Genomic DNA, 23,209 nt, shown 5'->3' on the forward strand with positions numbered 1-23,209 from the left:
TGCCCTCCATCAGTTACGCCGAGCTTGGCAAGCACCCTGCAGAACCTACAGAGCCTAGACGGGCTGGACTAGGTAGAGACTCTGCCGCCTCCTGGCGGCCAGGGAAATGCGATTCGGCCGCGCCCTACACTGACTACTGCAAGGAAGGACCTGCGCATGCGCGAGCCCAAATGCACGCCTGCTTTATCCTGTGGGTGCTCACTACTTCACTACACACGACCATGATATTCTCATTCGTTATACAACAAAAGTTAACAAAGTCCCCTTAGGGGTTGGCAGTTTCCTCTCACAGTGGCGGGTCACATCTGCGCTGATGACGCTGAGCCTGGTAGGCCACTCTTTTAAGTCATGGTCATCCTGTTAGGCCTCCCTAAGGCAGTGACAGGAAAATGGGACAGGGTGACCCATGCAGACCTCTGGGATGAGAACCAACCTTATGTCTAAAGGCAGGAGGCTCCATGAAGCTATGAAAGCTGAACCAGGGAAGTCACTGCAGAGGCCAGTGAAGGTGGTGGTGGAGGTTCCCATGAGATCCCGTGTTCTCCCAGGGCCACCAAGGCCCTGCCCTCACCTTTGCGATGTGCCAACTCTCCCCAGGGTCCACCTATGCCTGAAGCCACACTCCAGTCTTCTGGCTTGAGCATGAGCACATGACTCCATCCCAGCCAGCACTAACCCTCCAGAGGACGGTAAGGACCTACCTTTGTCAAGCTGGAAGAAGCCACCAGGTTCTGGTGACCCCCCCAAAGAATAGTGAATGGACACAAGTCCTTTAACCAAGCACCTGAATACCCAGTGCCTAAGACCACACACATCCCTCCTTACGGGAGGAGAGGGCCTGTGGGTGGCCTCTGTCCTAGTCCGTATTTCGAGGACAGGGTTACACTGCCCTAGGGAAGGGCTTTATGCCAAGCAGCATCCTCACAGCCTTCCTCTAGGCACCACTACCTGCCTGAGCCTCAGCTGGCTTTGAGTAAGTGTGGGGGGCTCTGGGCACATTTTCTCATCTGTAAACTGAGACAGCGTAGTGCAATCAATGTGGAACCTGCCACTTCCTACCCAGCCTCTCTCTACCTCTGGCTAGCTGCAGACTTTGTTGGTAGTGGTCAGGTGGCCTCTACGGGATCTAGCCTGGGTGGCCATGGCATGAAGCACCTCACCACAGCGCCCTAGGAACCTGTGTCCTCCTGTGGCTTGTGGCCAGGCAAGTGTAAGGTCCTGGTGGGTTGGCAGCCTCCAGGCTCCAGTCACGCTGTACTGCCACACTCCCAGAATAAGGATTCTGCCTAGGGCCCCACAACTCCCCAAGAAAGAGCAGGCTTGCCAAAGTCAGTCTCACACGGTTTTTGTTTTTGGTTTGTTTTTTAATTAAAACAGCAATAGGTTCCTGCCCAGGGAAAGGCTGGGATAGGCAGGCCTTTCTTCACAAAAATATATTTTCTTCCTTTTTTTTTTTTTTTTTTTTAAAAACACCACCAAAGTAAACCTATTAGCTCCAATGAGCTGGTCACACTTGGAGAGTTGGTATGGCTCCCCCGGTGGCCTTGTGCAAAGAGCTTGAGCCATCCTGTAGACTCCAGTCTGAGCACAGGGGTAGCTGTGATACTGCTGGTACCTAGGGTTAAGTGACCAGCTTCAAACCATGCAAGAAAAACCAGCGACACCCATAAAGCAGAAGGCAATGAGGATAACAGTTTAAAAATAAAGGCAGATACCATTAGAGGTGGAGGCTAGGGGCTAGGTCAGTGGACCCCCAAGAGACCACTGGCCAGTGCTGGGTGAAGGCCAGGAAAGTCTTTAGGGGATCCACATGGCTTATCCCCATAGTGTGTCTCAGCACCCGAGACAGGATAGAGATGTCCCTGATCCAGGCCAGTGTACACAGTCCATTCAGTTGTGATTTAAAATATATATATACAACCTGGGGAGCATCCAGGACAGAACCAAGGCTATGGCCTGTCCACAGAAGCACCAGCTGCCTCCTCTTCAAGAGGCAATAGCATCTGCAGGTGGGGAGGGGGTACACGGACCTCTCCAAATTCATCCTTTGGTTGGAGGCCTGAGACTCTGGGAGCAGCGACAGCAGAGGCACTGTGGGGCCCATATGGGCCTGGTTAGGAGCCCCCCTGAGGTCTGATTCTTTGGCACTTGGAAGAGCTAGTTGCCGAGCCAGACAGGAACAACCCCCTCAATTCCTCCTGGAATGTCCAGGACCAGAATGGCAGTAGCTTATGGCTGTAGGGAAGTGCTGCCCCAGCAGAGGGGTATGGGATGCTGGCAGGCCAATGGGATCCTGGGCCTGGGCCAGACTCTATGAATCCTCTCCCAGGATCTCCTTCACAAAGGCAGCAATGTCCGTCTTCTTCGTTTTGTGCAAGGTGAAGAAAGGGTGTTCCTGGTAGGAAACAGAGGCACAATTTTGGGGGTGAAGGGGTACAGCAGGAGGTATAAAGGGAGATCCCCCATGCAAGCCTGATCCACCCCGGCATGCTTCTCCTGCCTGGCCAGCTCCTGCAGTAGCTCCCACCACACAAGCGTCTCTTTCCTCAAGGGTACAGGGCCTCTGCTCTACCAGACCCTCCACCCTTCCTTCACCAGCAAAAGCACATATCTGCCCTTCCAGGCTCAGTTCTCCGAGGCCACACTGACTCCTCTGCCCTACTGTCACAGCGCAGAGCACCTTTCTACAAGGTCTGGGTTGTGCGTGTGAACCAAGGAGAAACTACACAAGTGTCTGCAGAAGACAAGCGCTACCCCTCCACCCTCAGACTCAGCCCTCTTCCGGACAGCCCCACCCAGCCACTGCAAAGCCCAGCGGGCAGGGCAAGCACTTCCCAAGCACACTCACCATCAGCTCCAGGTAGCTCATGCGCTCAGCGGGGTTCTTCCTTAGGCTAGGAAAGAGGGCAGTGAAGCCAGGCTCACACGGAGGAAGTGAATCTAGACAGGCTGGGCTTGCCCCCATTAAAGCGGCACACTCCTGGGGCTCACTGTCTGGGGGTCTCGCAAAGTGGCTTGGAGTCCATGGGTCCAAACTACAGTATTGGCAGCAACTTTCCATGCCTCTTGGGAGTCCAGCTGTCTCCATACTGATCCAGACTACGTCCATGATACCAACCCTGACATGTTCTGCCTAATGACCAGATACTAAATTATCCTTTATCAGAAGGGAAGACATCAATCGATGGTTCTGGAGCATGAAGGTCCAATCAGAAAGGGTCAGAGCAATCAATGAGCCTTGCTACTGGACTCATCTGCTTTCAGTTTTTGTTTTCTAGTGAGAGGCACTGTCTTGTTCTCTGAGCACCTCTTGGCCCACAACATACAAACACTGGTTTGCCCTCACTAGTTTCTTCTTAAAAATGTATTTCTAAGCCGGGCGATGGTGGCGCACGCCTTTAATCCCTGCACTCGGGAGGCAGAGGCAGGCGGATCTCTGTGAGTTCGAGACCAGCCTGGTCTACAGAGCTAGTTGCAGGACAGGAACCAAAAAAAGCTACGGAGAAACCCTATCTCGAAAAACCAAAAAAAAAAAAAAATGTATTTTCTAAATCTCTTTAGTATTCCCAGAGTCATTTACAAGAATCTACTTTTACTTTCCATGTGCTTATTTAATTATGGTGAGAGAACATGGTCTGTATAATTGCTTTTTAAAATTCTTTTATAACTTTAAACATGATTTTTATAAAGCTTCCACGAACATTCTGTAATTTGATAAAAACTTCTAGGCACCAATAAATGCAAACTTCATTATGCATTGTAATCTTCCATAATATATAATCACATACACACTATTCCGGATTTATCCTTCTCAGGGAAGTCTACATGAAACCTCCTGCTGGGACTCAGGTTTTGCTCACGCTGGGGCTGTCACCACTTCCTAACTTTTGAAACCATGTGGTTCAAGGGTTTACTTCACACAGGAGGAGAGGACAGAGCCCACACACTCACCACTGGCTAGTGAAGTCCACAAACTCAGGGGAGAACTGGTCAGCTGGGAGCTGCGGGGATGGTTCCTCCACCACCTGCTTCAGCTGCTGAAACGGTGTCCCCCAAGACTCATAAGGGAATCGCAGAATGGCCATCTCGATCTGCAGTAGGGATAGCAGAGACAACGGGCTCCAGACATCAGATGACCCAAACTTTGTATCCAGAAGCATGAAGTGGAAGGGACCTGGCCATCCTTCCCCAGTACCCCAGGCCAGTGGTGCTGTCCCTGACTGCCCTCACATCTAGCAGTAGGTCAAGTACTGGGATGCCAGTACTAAGCTCCTCTAACCAGGTTAGCAGAGCTAGCTCAGACTAAGTCTAACCCTGGGCTAGACTAGGTTTGAATACCACTGTCTTTTCAAACAATCTAAAATTGTTAGATTTTATCTAGCAACTTGGGTTCCAGATAGTGTGCCAGACATGAGGAGTGGGAGCCACGGACACCTTTCCACAAGGCAGCAGTCAGCAGAGTACCTCACTGTGTCAAGTCCAAGGCCTGCTGGCCCAGCTACTCCCTCTCCAACACTTCCCCAACACAGATGTTTGTTTTTACTAGAGGGGACAACTGAGTATAGCACACTCTCCTGCATGAACACCTCCTGATTGGTACGGCAGGCTGTAGCCACCATGAGAAATGGAAGAGACACCACTCAAACAAATGTAACTGGCACCAAATGGAGCACTAAAAACTAAACTAGGAAGGGACTTTCCTGTCCATCTCCAGGCCTTTCCAGCCAATATGAGAAGACCATGGTGGGAGGGGAGTGTGTGTCACCTGTATGTCTGTCCACAGGACAGAGCCATGCAGACTCAAAACTGCCTCAGCGTTTCCAGAATCTACAGTGGCCTTTCTGCAGACTATAAGAGAAAGCTCGGTGGTGCCTAACCAAAGCACCAGAATCTGGGCGTTAACCATCTTTAGAAAAGGTCTGATGATCTTCTTTTTTAAAGAGCTTAGAAAATAATAAAACTACCTCAGCAAAAAGATGCATAAGGCAGTCACCTATCACAGGAAATTACTTAGAAAAAGACCCACCACCCCCAGGAGGGAGCCCCCTGTAACAGCTGAATGTCTGGTAACATACACAGAAAACGTGTGTTTTGAAACATAGATGTGTGTGCCCAGAACTCCCGAGGCCAGAGTCCACTGAGGGGGGTGACTGTTCCAAGGACAGCAGCATTTTAAGTGGAAATGTTGGGCTGAAGATAAATGTGAGTGGTGGCCCTGGAGGAAGAAGTTCTAGAAAACCTAGAAGACAGCCCAAGCCTTGCTCCTATTTCTGCAGCATGTAAAGCTACTGTGAAACTTTGATCCTGGATGTCAACATAAAGCCTCTTTAAAAATGACAAAATGTCTCACCCAAAAGTCACGAGCTCAATCTGGGACATCTCAAAACAATTAGACAGGAGGGAACCAAGAACACGGGCAGCTTATCTTGGTACCTGTGACTCCTGACAGTCAGAAGGTCTCTTTGCTAAAGGTCATTGCAACGGCAGATAGTTGTTCTTGCTGTATCAAGAACTAAGGTACTGGGGCATTTTCCACACATGTGCAGCAGAGAAGTGTGCCCATCTTCAAAGAATTCGGCTTCACTGTAACACTGTGCTGGCTAGTTTTATGTCAGCTCGGTACAAGCTGGAGTCATTTGGGAAGAGGGGAACCTCACTTGAGAAAAGGCCCCTGCCAGACTGGCCTGTGAGCAAGCCTGTGCATTTTCTTGACTGATGATTGATGGGGGAGGCCCCACTCACTGTAGGGATTCAACTCAACCTCTGGGCTGGTGGTCCTAGCTAATGTAACAAAACAGGCTCAGCGAGCCTGGAGCAGCAAGCCAGTAAGCAGTGTTCCTCCATGGCTTCTGCTTCATTCAGTTCCTGCCTCAAGGTTCCTGCCCTGACTTCCCTCAGTGAAGGGGTATAACCTGAAAGCTATAAGCCAAAATAAACCCTTTCCTCCCCAAGTTACTTTTAGTCATTGTGTTTTATCGCATCAATAGGTCAATTAGAGTTCTCTGCCAGGCAGGTCAAGAAGGCAGAGGTCCATCCCTACACCTGGACTCAGAATTATCTGGTTCAACTCCATCATACTGGGCTGGCCTGTGCCCCTCCCCTCCAAGCCAACGATCCTTTCAGTCTCCACAGAGCTAGGATCCAGAGCCTCACCCACCCTACTGAGCCTGGAGAAATACAACCAGAACCTATACCAACAGGTATGTGTGTATTAGGGGGGAGGGAGAACCTCAATTACTTTTTTTTTTCTTTTTTAGGGTTGGGAAGGGTATTGAGACAGGGTCCTTCAAATTCACTATGAAGTTGAGGATAACCTCCTGCCTCTGCCTTCCAAAGAATCACATTACAAAAGGGTGCTGCTACCACAGGAATCACATCCGAGGAGGGTGCTGCCATGCCCAGCTAAAAGTTTACCTTTGTGACTTGGAAATCACTTGCATGGCAAGAACTAAACTTAGCATCGGCTGGGATTTCGTGATCTACCAATGGCTCTAAGTAAAAGGCTGACGTCGCAGAATACAGAGAACAGTCATGATGGTTAAACTGAGCCATCAGGAAAGGGGTACTGTAGCTTCCAAATATCCTCTTACCCAAACAGGAATGTTTGATGGTGCTTTTTCCCCCCTTGGACACTAAAAACAACTCTTTCTTCTGGGATTTAAACGACTTGGAGCCCAGGGACCCCAACACAGACATATCCCACCCCACTGGACCAGCAAGTGCTGTGCCCAGTCCAGACAGTACGGTGGTGATGCTGAGCCCAGGGACCCCAAGACAGGCACACCCCACCACACTGGAGTAGCAAGTGCTGCACCCAGCCCAGACAGTACCATAGTGATGCCAAGGCTCCAGACATCAGACTTGACATTGTAGCCCTTCTGATTCAGCTCAGGGTTGATCCTCTCAGGCTGCAAGAGAAACTAGAGGGCTTGAACACCCAACTAGCCAAAGCCCCCTCTGTTAGACCTTTCCTCTTCTCCTAAAACATAAAATTAGTTCCCCTGCCCACATGATATAACCCAATCCCTGCCTTCCCACCAGGCCCCCAGTCCTAAGGAACCTGCCTTCCTCACAATAGGGATCGCAGGTTCTACAGACTCTAAGTTCATCCAAACAAGGATCTTGGAGTGCAGGTAAATGGTGGCAGGGTCCCTATGGCAGGAACCCTATGGCAGGTACAGCTGGAAAAATCCTGCCCACTCCATAGAAGCAGAATCTTGTTCTGCCCCCACTTACAGCCATGTAAGGCTTGCAGCCAGCATCCATTGTCTTTGCCACAGAGTCCACCAGGTAGCCACTGATGCCAAAGTCGCACATCTTCACATGCCCCTCCTTGTTGATGAGGACGTTGGACGGCTTCACATCTACAAGTGGAGCATGCCTTTCTCAGCCTATGCCAAGTGAGATGCTGCCCCTTCAGTGCCCTGTGGTCCAGCAGCAGGTCACCCAATGCCCCAAGGATAGGACAACGAAACAGAGGCAGGGAGATGTGCAGCACTAGGCCCCATCAAGCTAAACAAGGGATCAGAATGTACTTCAGCCTGTCCCCACCAAAGAGAAACATAAGAGTTCTGGAGACACAACCTAGGGGCTACTCATGCACATCACCTTCTAGACACAAATCTAGCAAGCAGAAGATGGTGATCAATAGGGCAGGTGAAGGTGTGAGAATGGGTCTGTGTGCAAATGAGGAGCCCCATCCCTGCCTCACAGGAAGCAAGACCCTCCAAGCAAAGGTCATTGTGGACGTGTAAAGACAAAGATGCCCAGAAAAGACAGGAAGGTTCCATGCCAAAGGACCAACAATGATAACTTGAGGATAGAACTGGGATGGGCACTGGGCAGCAAACCCTATATGGCCTCCTTCATTTTCTAAGGGCAATGCAACCAAGTTAATGGGAGATTATGTTTTTGTTTTGCTTTGTTTGGGTTTTGGTTTGGTTTTTTGAGAAAGGGTTTCTTTCTGTAACAGTCTTTGCTGTTCTGGAACTTACTCTGTAGACCAGACTGACCTTGAACTCACAAGAGTTCCACCGGCCTCTGCCTCCCAAGTGCTGGGATTAAAGGCACGTGCAACCACTACCAGGCAGGAGACTGATCTTAATAACTATAGCCCTGAAGGGGAAAAACCAGACTAGTGGCCGCAAGGGCAAAAAGAGCCCAGGAAAGCTCAAGATGGTGGGGGGTGAGGGGGTGGGGGTGTGTAATAAGAAAGAGCTTGTATCAGAATCCCAGAGTGACATGCCAAAATCTACGTGTTTCACAGCACATGAACTGTACATATGAATGAGAAGTGGGCAATGGAGCCCAGGAAGAGTGGGGATCCAGTTAGTTCCTCCTGTTGAGCACAGCAGACCCAAATGCAAAAGTGGCCCATGCCCCACCAGGTATAGTCTCAGTCTGCCCCTCCCTGAGCCTCAGTGCAGGTGGAGGACACCTACCTCTGTGGATCACAGACAGTTTGCTGTGCAGGTGCTCCAGGGCCCGCACGATCTGAATCGGGGTGGGAGAGGCAGGACTGCTGTTATTCCAGGCAACACCAATGATAACAAAGCAGCAAACCTCATCCCCTCTAAACACGTCCCAGCCCCTTCACCCAGCTCCTGCCCACACCCCAGATGTGCCCATCATCCTGGCTGTCCTAGGACAGACTTGACAGCTTCCTACCTTTCCTCTTACTCCACAAATCCCAAGTAGTGCTACCCAAGGACCATCACTAAGACCTATCAGGTCCCCAGGTTCCTCTCACTCCCTAGTAGAGCTACCTACCCTAGTAGAGGGGCTGGAGGCATCGGATGATTTAAACGCTTCCAGGTGCAAACAGGATTAAAAGGCATCCTTGATTCTAGTGCCCCCTCCCCAGCTGTAGCAATGCTCAAATAATAGTTGTTGCCCTCATCTAGAAAGAGTAGACTCAGAAGGCAACATTTCCCTAAGGCAGCATGGACCTCTGAGAGCTACCATGAGGTGTCTTAGCATGCGGCAGTCTGAAACTCCTTTCTTCAAAATGGGCAGGAACCTGAGGACTGCATTCAGTCTTGGAGGCAGGGAGTGGCCAAGCCTAAGGAGCTCCAGCCTGGGGCCTCTCCGGGGAGGTAATGCTCCAAGGCTTCAGAAGTACTGAGCCTTGAGGGATGGCTGTTCTGCCAAGACTCAGTCAGACAGAAGGTTCTGTGCATGCTGGGCAGAGCCAGGTCACTCACAGACACGGCGATCTCGCCTAGGATGTCCTCTGGAATTGTCATATTCTTGTCCAGCACCTTCCGGTAGAACTTGTCCAGGGAAGTGTCCATGAGCTCCATGCAGATCCACACATCTCCCTAAGAGAACACCCAGGGCTTAGCTGGTCCACCAATGCTACCCAGTCCTGGACAATCTACAGGCTCCCAGTGGCCTCCCCAGCCCTGAACAGCATGGCTTTGAGCACCAGATCTAGCCTCCACCTAGAAGGGACATAATAAACCCCTCACTCGCACACACACCTCAGATGTTCCTGAGCCCCTCACCACCCCTGCCTGCCTTTCTGGCCCCACACCATGCAGTCCACCACACAGCCCTAGTCTCTTCCACCTGTGCCCTACTGCAACAGTGTTCCCAGAGAAGGAGCCTGGTATGTACTGAAACTTTCAAGTCAGGACACAAAGGGACAAGAACCAAATTTCTTCACTGGCAAATGACTTCTCCCCAGAAAACATGCATAGCCTTGGGACGGCCTCCGGGGGAGGTCCAGGCCTCCGGGGGAGGTCCAGGCCTCCGGGGGAGGTCCAGGCCTCCAGTCCAGGACCTCCTGAGCACAGAGCTGGCTGACGCTTGCACAGGGGGGGTCAGCCCACCACACGAGATGCACAAAGTAGGGTCTGAGCCACCACTGGGACTTGAAAGAGGTCCAAAAGGAAAGCCAGGGAGAAGAAACATCGCAGACCACTCAAGAGCTCTAAGATAGAAGGTCACCACGGGAAGCTCTGATCCATCCTAGCAGCTCAGCTCACACTGTTCACAACACTGTATGCCTCCAGCTGGCTCAGGGGCAGCTCCATGCTCTTGATAAGCCCTATGGTCTAGATCTTATACCTTGCTTCAGCCTCCAGTCCTCCAATCTAGAATCTAGCCCAGATCCTCATCCCTCCACAGTGCTTCCCGCTTGGGGCTCACCCTGCATGCCCACTCAGGTGCTAGCAGAAAACAAACAGATACAAACATACGTCTCAGCTGCTACCGAGTGCCAGGCCCCAGACCAGGACCCTGATCACAACCTGAAGAGACCTGCTCAAACACCTGCTTCATCTTCAGACAAGGAAACTGAGGCACAGAGTTAGCCAGGAACAGGGAAGCCCAGCTCCCAAGCCTGCCTCCGGTGGCAGGGAGCTCAGTGTGGCTCGCCTCTCGGCACACAACAGAAATGGCAGAGCAGCAGTGGCTGGCAAGAGTTGGGCAGAGACAGAGGGAGGCTCTTACCTCTCTGAAGAGGGCGCCATAGAAGGTGACAGTGTAGAAGCAGTCGACCGTGCGCATGTTAATGTCTAGGTCCATGAGCAGGCGTTTTTGCTCCTGTGAGTTCACAGTGGCCCGGATGCGCTGCGGGAGGGAAGCGTGTCAGGGTCATGTGTAGGCTGCACCCCTTACCTAGTCCATGAGGTCCCGGAGCGTTGGGGATTCATGGCTTGGCCTGGTCTGAGAAGTTCTGCCTCAACGCTGGTGAAGACAGCAAGGGACAGGGCCACAAGGTAGGTAGTCAACCTGCAGCTCAGTCCATGCCTCCTTAAGTGCTACTCCAGGTAAGAAAGCCCTTCTTACCTTTACAGCCATGATGGTGCCACTCTGAGCATGCCGCACCTTCTCCACCACCCCGTAGGCTCCACGGCCCAGCTCTGAGATGGTCACCAAGTCATCAGCCTCCACCTCAAAGTTCTTAAGAGGCAAAGAGAAGAGGTGATTAGTGAGCATCAAGTTGGAGACTGGCTCTTCTCCCTCGTCCAGAAAAAAGAAGCAGAGGACAAGCTAATCAGATCTGAGCCTGAAGCTGCTCTGCGTCATGCTGTGCAACCCTGTGGAAATCACCAATCAGAGCCTGCCGCTGGCCTCTATAAAAAGGGTTCAAAACCAAAGACTCGGAGACGGAGAGAAGCCCTTCCCTCTTTCAGACACATCTCAGCAGAGGGAGACATCAGTCAATCATCTACTGAACCTTTCGGTGAGTTCCCTCCCCTGAATGAGACACGCGGGATTATGCAATCAGACTAACAGGACACTGGGCACTGACAGGGGTTGGGTAGGTAGCATCTGCCAAGAAGAAGCTCCCAGCATGCTTTGCCCTGGTGCATATTCCCAAGTCAGGCTTCTCAATGACAGGCGGTTCTCTGAGGCACTCGGAGGAATGAACAATACAGAGGCTAGGGTCTGACCTGAGGTCTGGGGGCCCGGACGCCTGCATGTCCAACATGCTGTTTGCAGGTGATACAGAAGAGAAAGACTCATAACCCACCCTCTGGGGTAGGCAGTTCTGGGCTCCCCACAGCCCTAAAAGGCAGGTGGAATGTACTCCACCCAGATGGGAGGTCTAAGGGCAGGTGGCCCAGGGCCACAACCAGCAAGACAGCAAAGAAGCTCTTCCCCAGAGCCCAGCAATGTCTACCACCCATGGCCACCTCTCACTGGCACTGTGAGATAAAGTAGGAGGCCACCCAGGGTCCAGTCACCTACTCTGTCTCCGATAGTGATGAAGGTCCGGGAGTCCAGGTTCCGGGGGGGTCTGTGGAGAAAGCAGATCCATAAGCTTCTCGGGGAGAAGAAACAATGAGGTATGAGGGTGGAATGCAGCCTGGTCATGGAGGCCGCTTACAGTCACCTCATTTCACTGATTACTGAATGTCTACTGGGTGGACGTGCAATGGTGTTGCCAGGTGGCCCTGACAGAGCCCCCAAGGAAAGGGCTGGGAAGGAAGGCAAAGAGCAAACAGCCAATGCTCCTGAGTCTCCACTGGATGAGAAGAAACAGCTCTCTCACCCACCTCCGACCCCCACGTCCCTGCTTCTTACACTCCTGACCTCCTTCAGAAGTCTCTCCAAGTCTGAACAGAGTGAGAAACTTAAGGTATACTCACGTGGGGTTGGGCACAGGTGGCTTGCACACACAGGCTATCCGTAAATCCTTTTTCCTCTTTGATTTTCCTGAAGTGGAGAGAAAACAGGGATCTGGTCAACTCTTAGTCCTGGGCTGGGCAAAGCTGGGGAGGGAGGTGACTCGGGCCCCTGGTCTTCACTACCTGTCCCTCCAGACATAGATACCCAAGAGAGAGGCCAAGAGGAGCCTCAAAACCTTGAGGTATACAGAACATGGTCTCACTCAGGCTGCGGGTCAGGCTCAGGCTTTCTCCCTACCACAATGGCAAAACCAAGCCCCACCCTCCTAGGAGTTGCCCTGCAGCTGGGAGGCACCAGACAGCTGTGCCTATAAGACACACACACTCAAATACTCAACTATGCATGAGTATCCAGGCCTCTTACCACCAGGAATGGAATGTAGTCTGCCCAGTACCAATGTTCCCAACCACACAAAAGCTCATGTCCTAGGTCTCTGTTATGGGCTGAGCTGTGTCTTTCAAAACTTAGATGTTGAAGTCTTGACACCCAGAACCCAAGAATGTGACCTTATTTGGAGAATAGTTTTTTTTTTTTTTACAGCTAATTAAATCAAAATGAAGTCATTAGAGTTGGCCCTAATCCAGTGTGGCAGGACTGGTGAGTGTGTCTGTGTGTGCACATGTGCATACACAGAAGTATGTGGGGCGGGGGGGGGGGTGAAATCTAGAGCTTTTTGCCTGCCAGGTATGTAAGTGCTCTTCCAGGACAACTGGTATCCTTATAATAGAGGAAACTGGAGTACAAAAGGGGAAGCCAAATGAGGCACAGGAGATGCCACCTCTAAGTCAGAGGGAGGTTTGAAAGAAAGCACAGGTGGAGCCTTCCTGCATGGCCTCTGGGGAATGCACCGTCCTCTCAGATTCCTACTGTGGAAGCTGCCTGTTAGGTAGGACTTTGTAACAGCAGTCCTTGCCACACGGTGTCCTTCCTTCTTCCACTAGGATCAACCTTGGTGAGGGAGTGACTGAGACTGAGCTCCATCCAGGACCCTGCTCACTGAGCCTCACACCAGAATAGACCCCCACTGGGGCAGTGGGGGCTTGGCCTGGTGCACAGCCTGAATGGACTACCCCAGGATCTCCATCTCCCACACAGGGCTCAGCGCCCATCACTGACAGCAAACACTAACTCTCTCAGCCTCAGCTTCTCCAGACAGTAGAGGCACTGAACCCCAAACAGGGAGAAAACTCCAGAAAAAAGCAGGATAAGAAAGGAAGATGCAACAATCTCCTCAATGTCACACAGGACAGACCAGCACTGACCAAATGCCTGCCCTTCACAGAAACTTCCTGCAAACTGCCACCACCTGCCCAGGAGACCCCAGACTCTGAAGCCATGCCTAAATCAGATTCTGGCAGAGCCGGTGGTAGCCACACACAATCCAGAGCTTGGAATGTGACTCGGGCAGTAAGGCCCGGTGTTCAGGGCAGTCTGGGGTGACCAGGACAAGATGGGCAGCTGGGCTCACTGCAGACTCTTTGGGGAGGGGGTGTCTCCCCGTGCTGGGGGGACAGGCCCTGGGTCTCATGCACCTGTGGGTCCAAATCTCTGCCAGGTATGACCTCTGGCTACACGTGCTAGGGGCAGAGTTAGAGAGCTGCTACATAGCTCACTCTGCAAGTACCAAGACGGGCATGTGTGCAAGTTATCTCTTTACACTTTGGCCTGTACTATCTAGTTTTCATTACTGATATGAGGATCTTTGCAACCAAAATATAACGTGTTCTGTAATAAAATGCACAAGTCTGCTTAGAACATACAGAGCTACAGCCTGACCCGCAGCCCTGGCAAACCTGCCTAAGTGGAGCTCATAGTCCTACCCACCCACGTCATCTCCACTTTCTGTTCTCCTGTGTCTCCTGCAGTGGACTGGGAGGTATTATGAGATGTGCCCTCAACTGCCCCATCTGCCAAGGTCATGTCCACACATGCTGTTGGGTATGGTGGTGAGCTCCTCTTAACTTCCCAAGCTGGGCAGCGCACAGCCAACTACCCTACAGGACCAGCAGCCTGTTAGGAGTGACCTGAGCTACTGGTGCAGCTATGCCAGCTGTCAGAGGGAATGGGCAAGGCCACCATGGAGACAGCCCAGAAACAGGCCTCAAGCCACCAGACACCACTGGCAATATCCAAGGCCAAAGTCAGGGCTGGGCCCAGATGGTCAGGCAGCCTGGGGCTACCCAGGTGTGGCCCAAGGTGGTGACTGTCACCACAACAAACAGAGGCTCTTGGCCACCATGAGCAAACCACAAGTCTGCCAGGATCGCAGGGTCCTTTGTGCAGGCCAGCCTAGTGACAGGCATCTACATAGTTCACTCCAACCTCACAGCAGCTCCTCAGGAAAGAAGTGAAGAAACTGAGGCAAGAAGGATTCAACCGCTAACCCGAGATTCTACCACTGACATCAAAGCACCCACAGATGAGGGTGATTTCTGGCCCCATCTCCTCCCACCTGACCCACTATCCCCCTCGCACCTCCCTAAATGAACCACCTTGCTTTCCATTATTGTCTTTGCATATACTATTCTCTCTGTCTTCCACTCCATCTAGTCTGGTACCTGAGCCTGCCAGCTGATGGCTGCAGCTTAGTCCCCTTGCCATCCATGAGACCTCCTGGCCTCTACTGCCATGTGTCACAGACACTTTCTCAGACAGGCCACTCTGGAGCTGGGTTCAACTGTCATTCTGTCATTTCTCTGCCATGCACTCATAGGCAAATGATTATGCCCTCTCAGTACGATGTGTAGAGGACTGGCAGACCTCCCAGGACCCTGAAGTGCCCAACAGAGGATAAGAGGGAGCTATCTGAGGCTACCATCCATGTTACACCCCCTTTTACATGGCTCCATGAGGGAAAGTTTTTCACTGATCCACTATATAAGTCAGGTGACGAGGAAAGATGGCTTGACAAAGGGCATTGTAGCATCTGGTGGGGTATGGATATGATCCTGATCAGGCTGACTTGCTCCAACATCCAACTATCAGCAGGGATAGCCTGAGAGCATGCCACTTGGAGAGAGCCCTGTACCATAAGACAGTAAGGCCCACCCATCATTTTCAATGATAAAAGTGACGTTTATGCCTTAACTTTCCCCACCCCTACCACCAGTGCTTAATATGGATCTGGTTTCCAGGAGAAGTCCTGGGCCTGGGCAACTAAGCCAACCAAACTGGGAGCTAATATTGATGCTTAAGTGTCAGAGGCAAGGTGTCCCACCTTCCCACTCAGCTGGCCATCTTCATCCAGCAGCGTTTTAGAGAATAAATAAGGCCACCCACAACTGAACAGAAAAAACTGAGGTCCAAAAAGAAGGGAGGACTCTTTTGTAAGCAGCTTCCCCTTGGTAGCTAAACTGTGCCAGCTTCAAGTGCCTGGAGGTCAGCTGAGAACCTGATATTGGTTGGGGTAGCCATAGAATGACTGAGCCAGAACCTCTGGGCATGGCAGCAGGGTCAAGCACAGATAGGAAAGGGAAGAGACTATGGCTTCCAAGAGCACAGTCCCCACCAATTCCAGGGCCCAGTACTGGCTTCACAGGTCAGCATGAGCAAAAGTCCTTCTCCTCTTACCGCACTGTTCTAGGTGGGACCCATCATCCTGGGGGTTATCAAAATGCCCCATTTCCCTTCGGCTAGAAATGATGCCTCTGGCAATCCATCCAATCTTACTCCTACTCCCATGGCAATTCATTGAGTTATCATGAGCCAGGCCAAAGTACTGGCCCTTGGTTCCCCCCAACACAACCAACCTCTTGGATTATGCCCAATCCTAAGGCTAATATACAGGGCCTTTTGTGGCCCTGTCCCCAAGGGGCCTGGCCTGTAACTGCACACCTGCTGACTCAAGACAAGCTCCTGAACTTGGTGACATTTACAGTGATGCAGGTGACCAATGCCAAGGTTGTCCATGTAGCCACACAGGTAGGTACCATACAAGTTGGGGCAGCCAGAAAAACACTCACCCCTATAGACTCTGAGCTGTCATAAACCAGCACCCTCATCAGCCAGCACACTGAACTTCCCTTCCACTGAGGTCCCAGAACAAATGAAGCCAAAGCCAAGAGTGAAGAAGTATTGTGATCCTAGCCAGCTGACTTCAGCTTCCTCCCATTCTCATCAGGGCTTTCCTGTAGTCCACAGCCCTGTAGTCCAGGCTGCCCTGTATCCTGTGTGGATGCAGCCTCGCCTTAATAGGACAGAGAGCTAAACACACTTTGGGCACGCCAAAGCTCAATTTTATTTATCTATGTATTTTGAGGCAGTCCCATATAAGAACTCACTGATATTATACAGCTGAGAATAGCACTAAATTTTTCTTTTTGAGACAGGGTCCTCTGACTCCTAAGAGCCAAAATTAAAGGTATGTACCACCATGCCTACCTGCAACATTGAACTTCTGATCCTCTTGCTTCCACCAATGGAAAGCTAGCAAACTCAAATTTTAAAAACAATTGAAGGGGCTGGAGATATAGCTTAATTTGTATTTGTAGAGTGCTTTCCTAGCATGCATGAGATCCTAGACTGAATCCCCAGAGACCCTGAGTTTGATCCCCAACACCACATAAAACCAGGAATGGTTTTATGAAACTTAATTACATCAAAAAAAAAAAGGAGGAAGAAGAAAAGAAAAGAAAAGAAAAGAAAAATGAGCAGTTCTGGGGAGATGGGGGTAAAGGGAAAGTGGGGAAGAGGGAGGGAAGAAAAGGAAACTTAACCAAGAGGGGTCACAGAGTAGGCTTCACCCTGGGCCTGTCCATGGAAGGAGGGTCCAGTTGAGTCACTCAGGGATGGGGACTAGCTGTGGGTGCTGCTGGACACAGCATCCCTGAGAAGTCAGGGCAGCCCTAGAACTGCAGCTCAGCCAAGACACGCAATCCTGCAGGCAGGAAGAAAGGTCAGGGTAGGAAGCTGTTGACTCTCCCAGGGCCAAGGATGGCTAGGCTTGTCTCTGTACCCTAGTAAGAAAGAGCACTGTCTCTGTTCTTTAAGAAATGAGGAAGAAAAGTCTACAGGGGCTACCGGGCACATAGGTCTGACAGATATGTGCAACATGGAAAGACAATCAAGGGGAGGTACGAGGGAATTCAGAATGAGCCCTGCACTCCCCAGGCTGGCACCTGAAATCCTAAGCCCTAAGAAACTAGCCCAGAAGCTTCTACCCTGAGGTCAGTCCCACACTTCCCAAGCTTCCCCCGCTTATCCTTTCAATGACACTGGACAACAAAGCTGAGTGACAGGGACAGACTGCAGAAAGACCCAAGCACCTGGGTTCTGTAATCCCTTCTTAACTTCCTCAGGATGCCCAGGCAGAAATAGCAGCCTAGAGTTGCAGCTTAGGAAGAAGAGGAGAAAGACAGACTAGAGCAGAGGTTCTCAACCTGAGGGCCAAGACCCCTTCAGGGGTCAAATGATGCTTTTATGGGGTCCCCTAAAAGCATCAGAAAACACAGATATTTATGTTATGATTAATAACAGCAGCAAAATTGTGATTATGAAATAGTAATAAAAATAATTTTATGGCTAGGGTCACCACATCATGAGGAACTGTATTAAAGGGTCACAGCATTTGGAAGGTTGAGAACTACTGTCCCAGAGCATAGCAAGTCTGTGTCACAGATCCCATGAGTACATCATCAAAGGCTATTTGTTCACCTCCCAATGAAAAGCAGCCACAATCCCACCAATTAAATAATAACAGATGCCATCTGTTTGGGAAACACTATCTCCCATCTTTACTACCACCCTGGAGGGGAGAGATGCTTCCTCCCTCTGCTGAAGAAGACAGAGAGTCAAAGAGAACATGCCACTTTTGCCCAGGTGAGGAATGGAGTCAGGACTAGATCCTAGGTGCATTATAGCTGCAATGACCAGAACCTGTCACCTGGCCACTGGATAAGGTTATCTGCATCCACATAGGTGGGACTTGCAAGCTCATTTTGCTGGAGGGGAGGGGGAAGACCTTCGGCTTCTCTGAAAGATGGGCCAGACCCACGAAACTGAAACCTATACAAAGTATCGTGAATGTACCAGATACAATTTGTTCAATGTCATATTGCAAAATGGGCAGAATGGGGATCTGACCACAGGCAGTTCAAACTGGATGACCCTGCAAGGCCACTACTCCTGGCTTTCCCCAGGCCCTGTTCCCTGGGCCAGGGGCACACAACAGCAGCTGCCACCTACTCCTAAGCAGTGAGCAAGAGGAAGCAAGAGTCTTTTACCTAACAGAGGAAGTTTCTGGACGGGACAGGAGGACCTGCCCAGAATCCCAGCCCAGCCCAAGAACAGACCACCTGTAGTGTCCGGTTCAGGGCCAGGGGCAGCCTACAGGGCCAGGTATGTAACCCCGACCACTGCCAGCCAGGCATTGCCCTTTTAAGCTATAGCAGTGACTGGCATGCCTGTGGTAGTCAGCAGGCGCTGGATGCTGACTCACCCACCGGAAGCCTGGCTGCCTCTCCCCACACAGGCTGACTGGGAACTTTACTGCCTTCAGGCCCTGAGCCACAGGCTGGCTGATAGAGAGTTTCCTGTGCGTCACACTAGGACTGGGGGAAGTCCCCAAGGTGCCACCCTCTAGTCTTTCCAACTCCCAGGACAGGAGGAAAGCTATAACTATAGCAGGCAGGGCCAGGACAAGACACTCAGGGCTCCATTTACCTCGCTGGGCTGCCAGAGGCACCAGCCACCAATGAACTCCAGAGATAACATCCCAACAGAGTACCAAAGGCCATCCCTAACAACACATACCGCATTTCCCAGACCACCCTGAGCACATGTGCCCTGTATCAACTGCCCTTGGCCTCTGACCGCAGCCAGTGGCCCACTACTGAGCAAGGAGGCAGGAGTCAACAAAGCTGAGGGACCTACGGGCCTGTCACATTTGGGGAAAACTTCCCAGGCTTGGGCACAAAGGACAGGCTGTCAACTGTCCAGTGGGAAGTTCACAGATAAAATTCCCCACCAAAGGTCAGGTGCTACCACTCCCTGCTCTGTTCAAAGTCCTCAGCAAACAGGCTGGCAAGATGGCTCAGCAGGTAAGGGTACTTACTATCAAACCTGATGACCTAAGTTCCATGCCCGAACCCACATGGTGGAAAGTTGATCCACATGGCTAAACGAGAGAACTGACTCCCACAAAGTATATTCTGACTTCCAGAGAGACCTCCATACATGTGCTATGCTGTGGCATGCATATATCTATACATATATATATGTGTAATTTTTTTAAAGTCTTCTGCAAAGAGTTTGTGCCATGGTCCATACTGGTACAGACTCACCAGGGCCTCCACCTACACCTTTGCATCTGTTGCAGGGTTACACTGGGAGAAGCATCCACTGCTAAAGACTACATGCATAATAGGTGGTCCTCTGCTTCAACAGGCCTCCAGGTCAGGTGGCCAGGAGGGTGATGGCCAGGATGCCAGGGTCCCACTGTCCCCCTAAGCACCTCATATAGGATTAGGATAGAGGGAGCACTGAGGAGATCATCTTAGAATCCTGCTGTAGCCACACTCTGTCCATCACTGTGTAGCTTCTGTAAATGGTTAGTGTCCCTGAGCCTCTGTTAATGGGCAAATGGGGCTACAGGGAATAAACAAGGCAATGTATAAAAAAGCCTGGTAAGTGACAACTAGAGAGCCACCAAGATGTCTCCAGGCCGCTAAAGGCTACAAGGATCTTGGGCACTGGAGAGAGTCTGACCTCCATCCATCCACCAAATATCATGTTATCTAACCTACAATCTGCAAATTTATACTGGCCCTCTCAGAAAAAAGGCCCAGAGAGTCCAGTGCCACGACTCAAGTCACCCAGCACATGAGGGTCAACAGTACCCCCAATCAGTGCTTTGCTATGTCACCCACAATCTACAACTGCAACCTCTATTTTGAGGGGGCATCTCTCGCCTGGAAGAGCTGAACTGCCTCCAAAACAAATACTGCTTCCAAACCCTTCCTGAGTGGAGCAGCATCTAATTTCCTGGTTCTCAAGTTCCACGAGGTTTTCACAGCAAGTCCCTCCCCAGCCTCCTCCCCCAACAAGTGCCTCCCTAGTTACTCACAGAAGTTGGGCAATGGTCAGGGATCTGGCCTCCCACTTATGTAAGATGCAATTACCCCGCCCACTGGGCTCCTGCACAGCCATGGAAGCCAGCTGCAGGGGACTGAAAAGGCCCCCGCCTGCCCAGGACAGCCTGCCCAGCACCAGGACTTCTGAGGTCGAGGTTTCCTAGGTCAGAAGGAGAGAAGGCCACCACTGCCCAAGCACCCTCTAAGTGCCCACCATTCCTGACATCTGCACTCTGCAGCTGCAATCCAAAGTGGGGCCCTGACCCCACAGGGCTAAGTCTTTCCAACAAGAAAAGCTGGAAACAGCCAAGGATGTGCAGCAACTTTTTCCCCTTGTGCCTACTGTGTGTCGGGTGCTGGCCTGGGCTTCTGATCATCTTGCCCATGCTTGCTTCAAACCATTCTCTCCATCCAATTTCACCTCACACCCCTGATATCTGGTTCATTAATAAGGTCCAGACATGTCAAGAGACTGGCCAGGTGAGGCAGGAGCAGGTTCAGAATGCTGAGGGTCAACCCATTCACAGCTGTAAGTGCAGTTTGGAACTCTCTTTTCTGCAGCCCAACCTACTTAGTCTCTGACAAGTAAAAAAAAAAAAAAAAATCTTGCTCCCTTCCTGGAAAAAAAAAAAAAGCACTCATTGCCTTCCAAGTCTGGTCCCCCTCACTTCCCATGACAAATGCTGCTGCTGCTGCAACCCACGCAGCACCACTGCCACCTCACAGAAATTTCCAGGAAAGCCAGTTAGTTACTTGGAGAAGACAAGTCCCAGACTTGTACAGTTAGCCCCCGGCTCAGCAGCTAACCCAAGTACCAAAGAGCAGCTCTGAAAGCAGCCGACCGAGAAACACTAAGTGCAGGAGGAGGTCGGCTCCCAAAAGCGCAGTTAAAAGACTGCAACTGAGTCAATGAGCAGCAGGTAGCACGGGCTGAGCGGCGAGGCGGAGATGCCAGGAAGTTCTACAGAGACAGCCCCAGGGAGGAGCGCAGGCGGCCAGTGTGCAGGCCAGAAAGGCATGGGCCAAGGAGGACTCACAAGGATGGAGTTGGAGGAGAGGAGGAGTTCTGAGTTCAAGACTAGGCAGATTTCCGGCATTGGGAACACAGCCCTGGGGCCCAGAGGAGAGTAAATTCCAGCCTGGACACAATCCAGGAGCCTGGCCTGAGGGGCTGGTGCAGCCCAAGGACCCTCTAGCAGGGATCAGTGAAATCCCGTTTGGGTCCAGGATGCAGCCCGGAAGCCTAAACAAGGAGATCCCGGTGGAGGCTCCAGACTTGGAGCGGGATAAAGAGAATGAGGTCCTGCCTGGGTGCAGTCCCATGGCCTTAGATCCGGATTCCAATGAGGTCCCGTGAGGTCCCGGGCTTGGGCTGGACGCAGCCCTGGGCTGGAGTGCCGGTGCCCATGCCCGGCCCGGAAGGGAGTCCAGTGTCCCGGACGGGCTCGAACTGAGTGTGGCTCGGGCCGCGCGGTAGGGCGGGAGCGCCTACCTTTGGTTTGAGGCAAGCTGGCCGGCGGGTTCGCGGCGGGGGACTCCATGCTGTGGACGGTCGCAGCGGAGAGCACTAATCTAGAGGACAGCAGACTACACCGGGGCCGGGCGCGTTCATGGCTGCTGGTGGCTGGCGGCGGACGACAGGCGACGGAGAGCAGAGAGGCGGCGGTAGCAGGCGTCCGAGGCGGGCGGCGCCACAGCCACACTGGGCAGCGCCGGACGCGGACCGACGGCGCCACGCAGACCCCGCCCCCCGCGCTGATTGGCCCGCCTGAAAAGGCCCTTACCTATCAGACACCGACCGGACTGTCACGCACAAGTCCCACCCTCCAGGAGCCGGAATCCAACCCTGCTTTCCCCCTAGTCCAGCCCGGCTCCGCCCTCTTGCCTATCAAGATGACAGCCCTACCCACCCGCAGGATTGTGCTAGCGTGGTCCTGGGTGCCCCAACCTGTGCCCCCCCTACGGTACAGCGTGTGCGGGTCGTAATCTGGAAAATCTGAAGCTCTCTAGGGTGGCATGGCCGGGCTGATGCGGCTGGTGGGGTTAAAAGTGCTCCTTCAGTGAGACTGGACTCCTAAGTGACTGCGCCGTTCCCAGGGTGAGCGTCCATGTGCTCCCCTGTAGAGAGCAGCGACCTCGGACCCGCCTCCTAGGGCAGCGAGGGGAAACGAGATCCCGCGGCGGTGCGTGCCAGGTGAGTGTTGACCGACTGTGGGAAATAGTTTACTGCGCCTTGCTGAGCGCACACGCGTTTAAGTCCGAGTGGCTGCAGCAGCCACGAGCACCTGACACGCCGGCACTTAGGGAGCGCGGGAAATCAGTGGCTAACCTGGTGGTGCCTACTGACAAAATAACTGTTTGAGTTGTAGCATTATAGCCCTCTACTCCGAGGGCTGGGGGAAGTCTAAGATAATAAGATGTCATTCCAAACATTGAAATACCTTTGGCCAGCCTTGAATGGGGTTCCATCTCAGCCGTCGGTCGCTCGCTGAGCCTCTGTCCTCACACTAGCCAGGAGTCTGTGGGATCGGAAGGAAAGCCAGGCGTAGTGAGGGCAAGAAGCACAAGGTCAAGGAGACTGTCAGAGCCCGAGTGAGTCTTAGCTCTCTGGCCAGCACTCAGGCCACCAATGCCTTGCTTGCATACTTGCTTGCCTGCCCCTCCCCATTAGGAATCCTGACTGTCTCATCTTCCATCGTATCCCAAGGCTTAGCCCAGAGCCATGCACATAGTAGGTACCTAAGAACTATTTGAGGAATGAACAGAGGAAGTAGGAAAGCATGCCACAGACACGGGTAAAGTGATTCTAGTCCCGTGCCAGCCTCCCAGACACCAGGGTGACTCAGACCAAGTCCTCAAACAGGAGGAGTTTAATGGATTAGTCAGAGAACTTGACAAACAGCCCAGGAATCACAAACTCCATGTGGGATGCTATAAATAGATTCAAAAGTCCTAAGAGGAGGCCCTACCTCACCTGGGTGGGGTCAAGGAAGGTGACC

The 23,209-nt window shown here is 52.0% G+C and overlaps 1 protein-coding gene across 1 annotated transcript; it reads right to left on the bottom strand.

Annotated features, from left to right (window-relative positions):
* Positions 1 to 1,357: 1,357 nt before the first annotated feature.
* Map2k3 (mitogen-activated protein kinase kinase 3) lies at positions 1,358 to 21,919 on the bottom strand. Its single transcript, XM_041664506.1, has 12 exons — positions 21,703 to 21,919; positions 12,102 to 12,168; positions 11,701 to 11,749; positions 10,795 to 10,908; positions 10,456 to 10,575; positions 9,204 to 9,320; positions 8,442 to 8,493; positions 7,237 to 7,364; positions 6,831 to 6,908; positions 3,952 to 4,091; positions 2,849 to 2,894; positions 1,358 to 2,395 (listed from the first exon to the last, which is right to left on the bottom strand). Exons 1-12 carry the CDS (start codon positions 21,749 to 21,751, stop codon positions 2,312 to 2,314), a joined length of 1,044 nt encoding a protein of 347 aa, XP_041520440.1. The 5' UTR covers positions 21,752 to 21,919; the 3' UTR covers positions 1,358 to 2,311.
* Between the last annotated feature and the right edge of the window lie 1,290 nt (positions 21,920 to 23,209).

This window comes from Microtus oregoni, unplaced genomic scaffold (assembly GCF_018167655.1).
Source record: "Microtus oregoni isolate MIOR12 unplaced genomic scaffold, Mior012 000015F_ref0000493, whole genome shotgun sequence".
Taxonomy (NCBI): Eukaryota; Metazoa; Chordata; class Mammalia; order Rodentia; family Cricetidae; genus Microtus; species Microtus oregoni.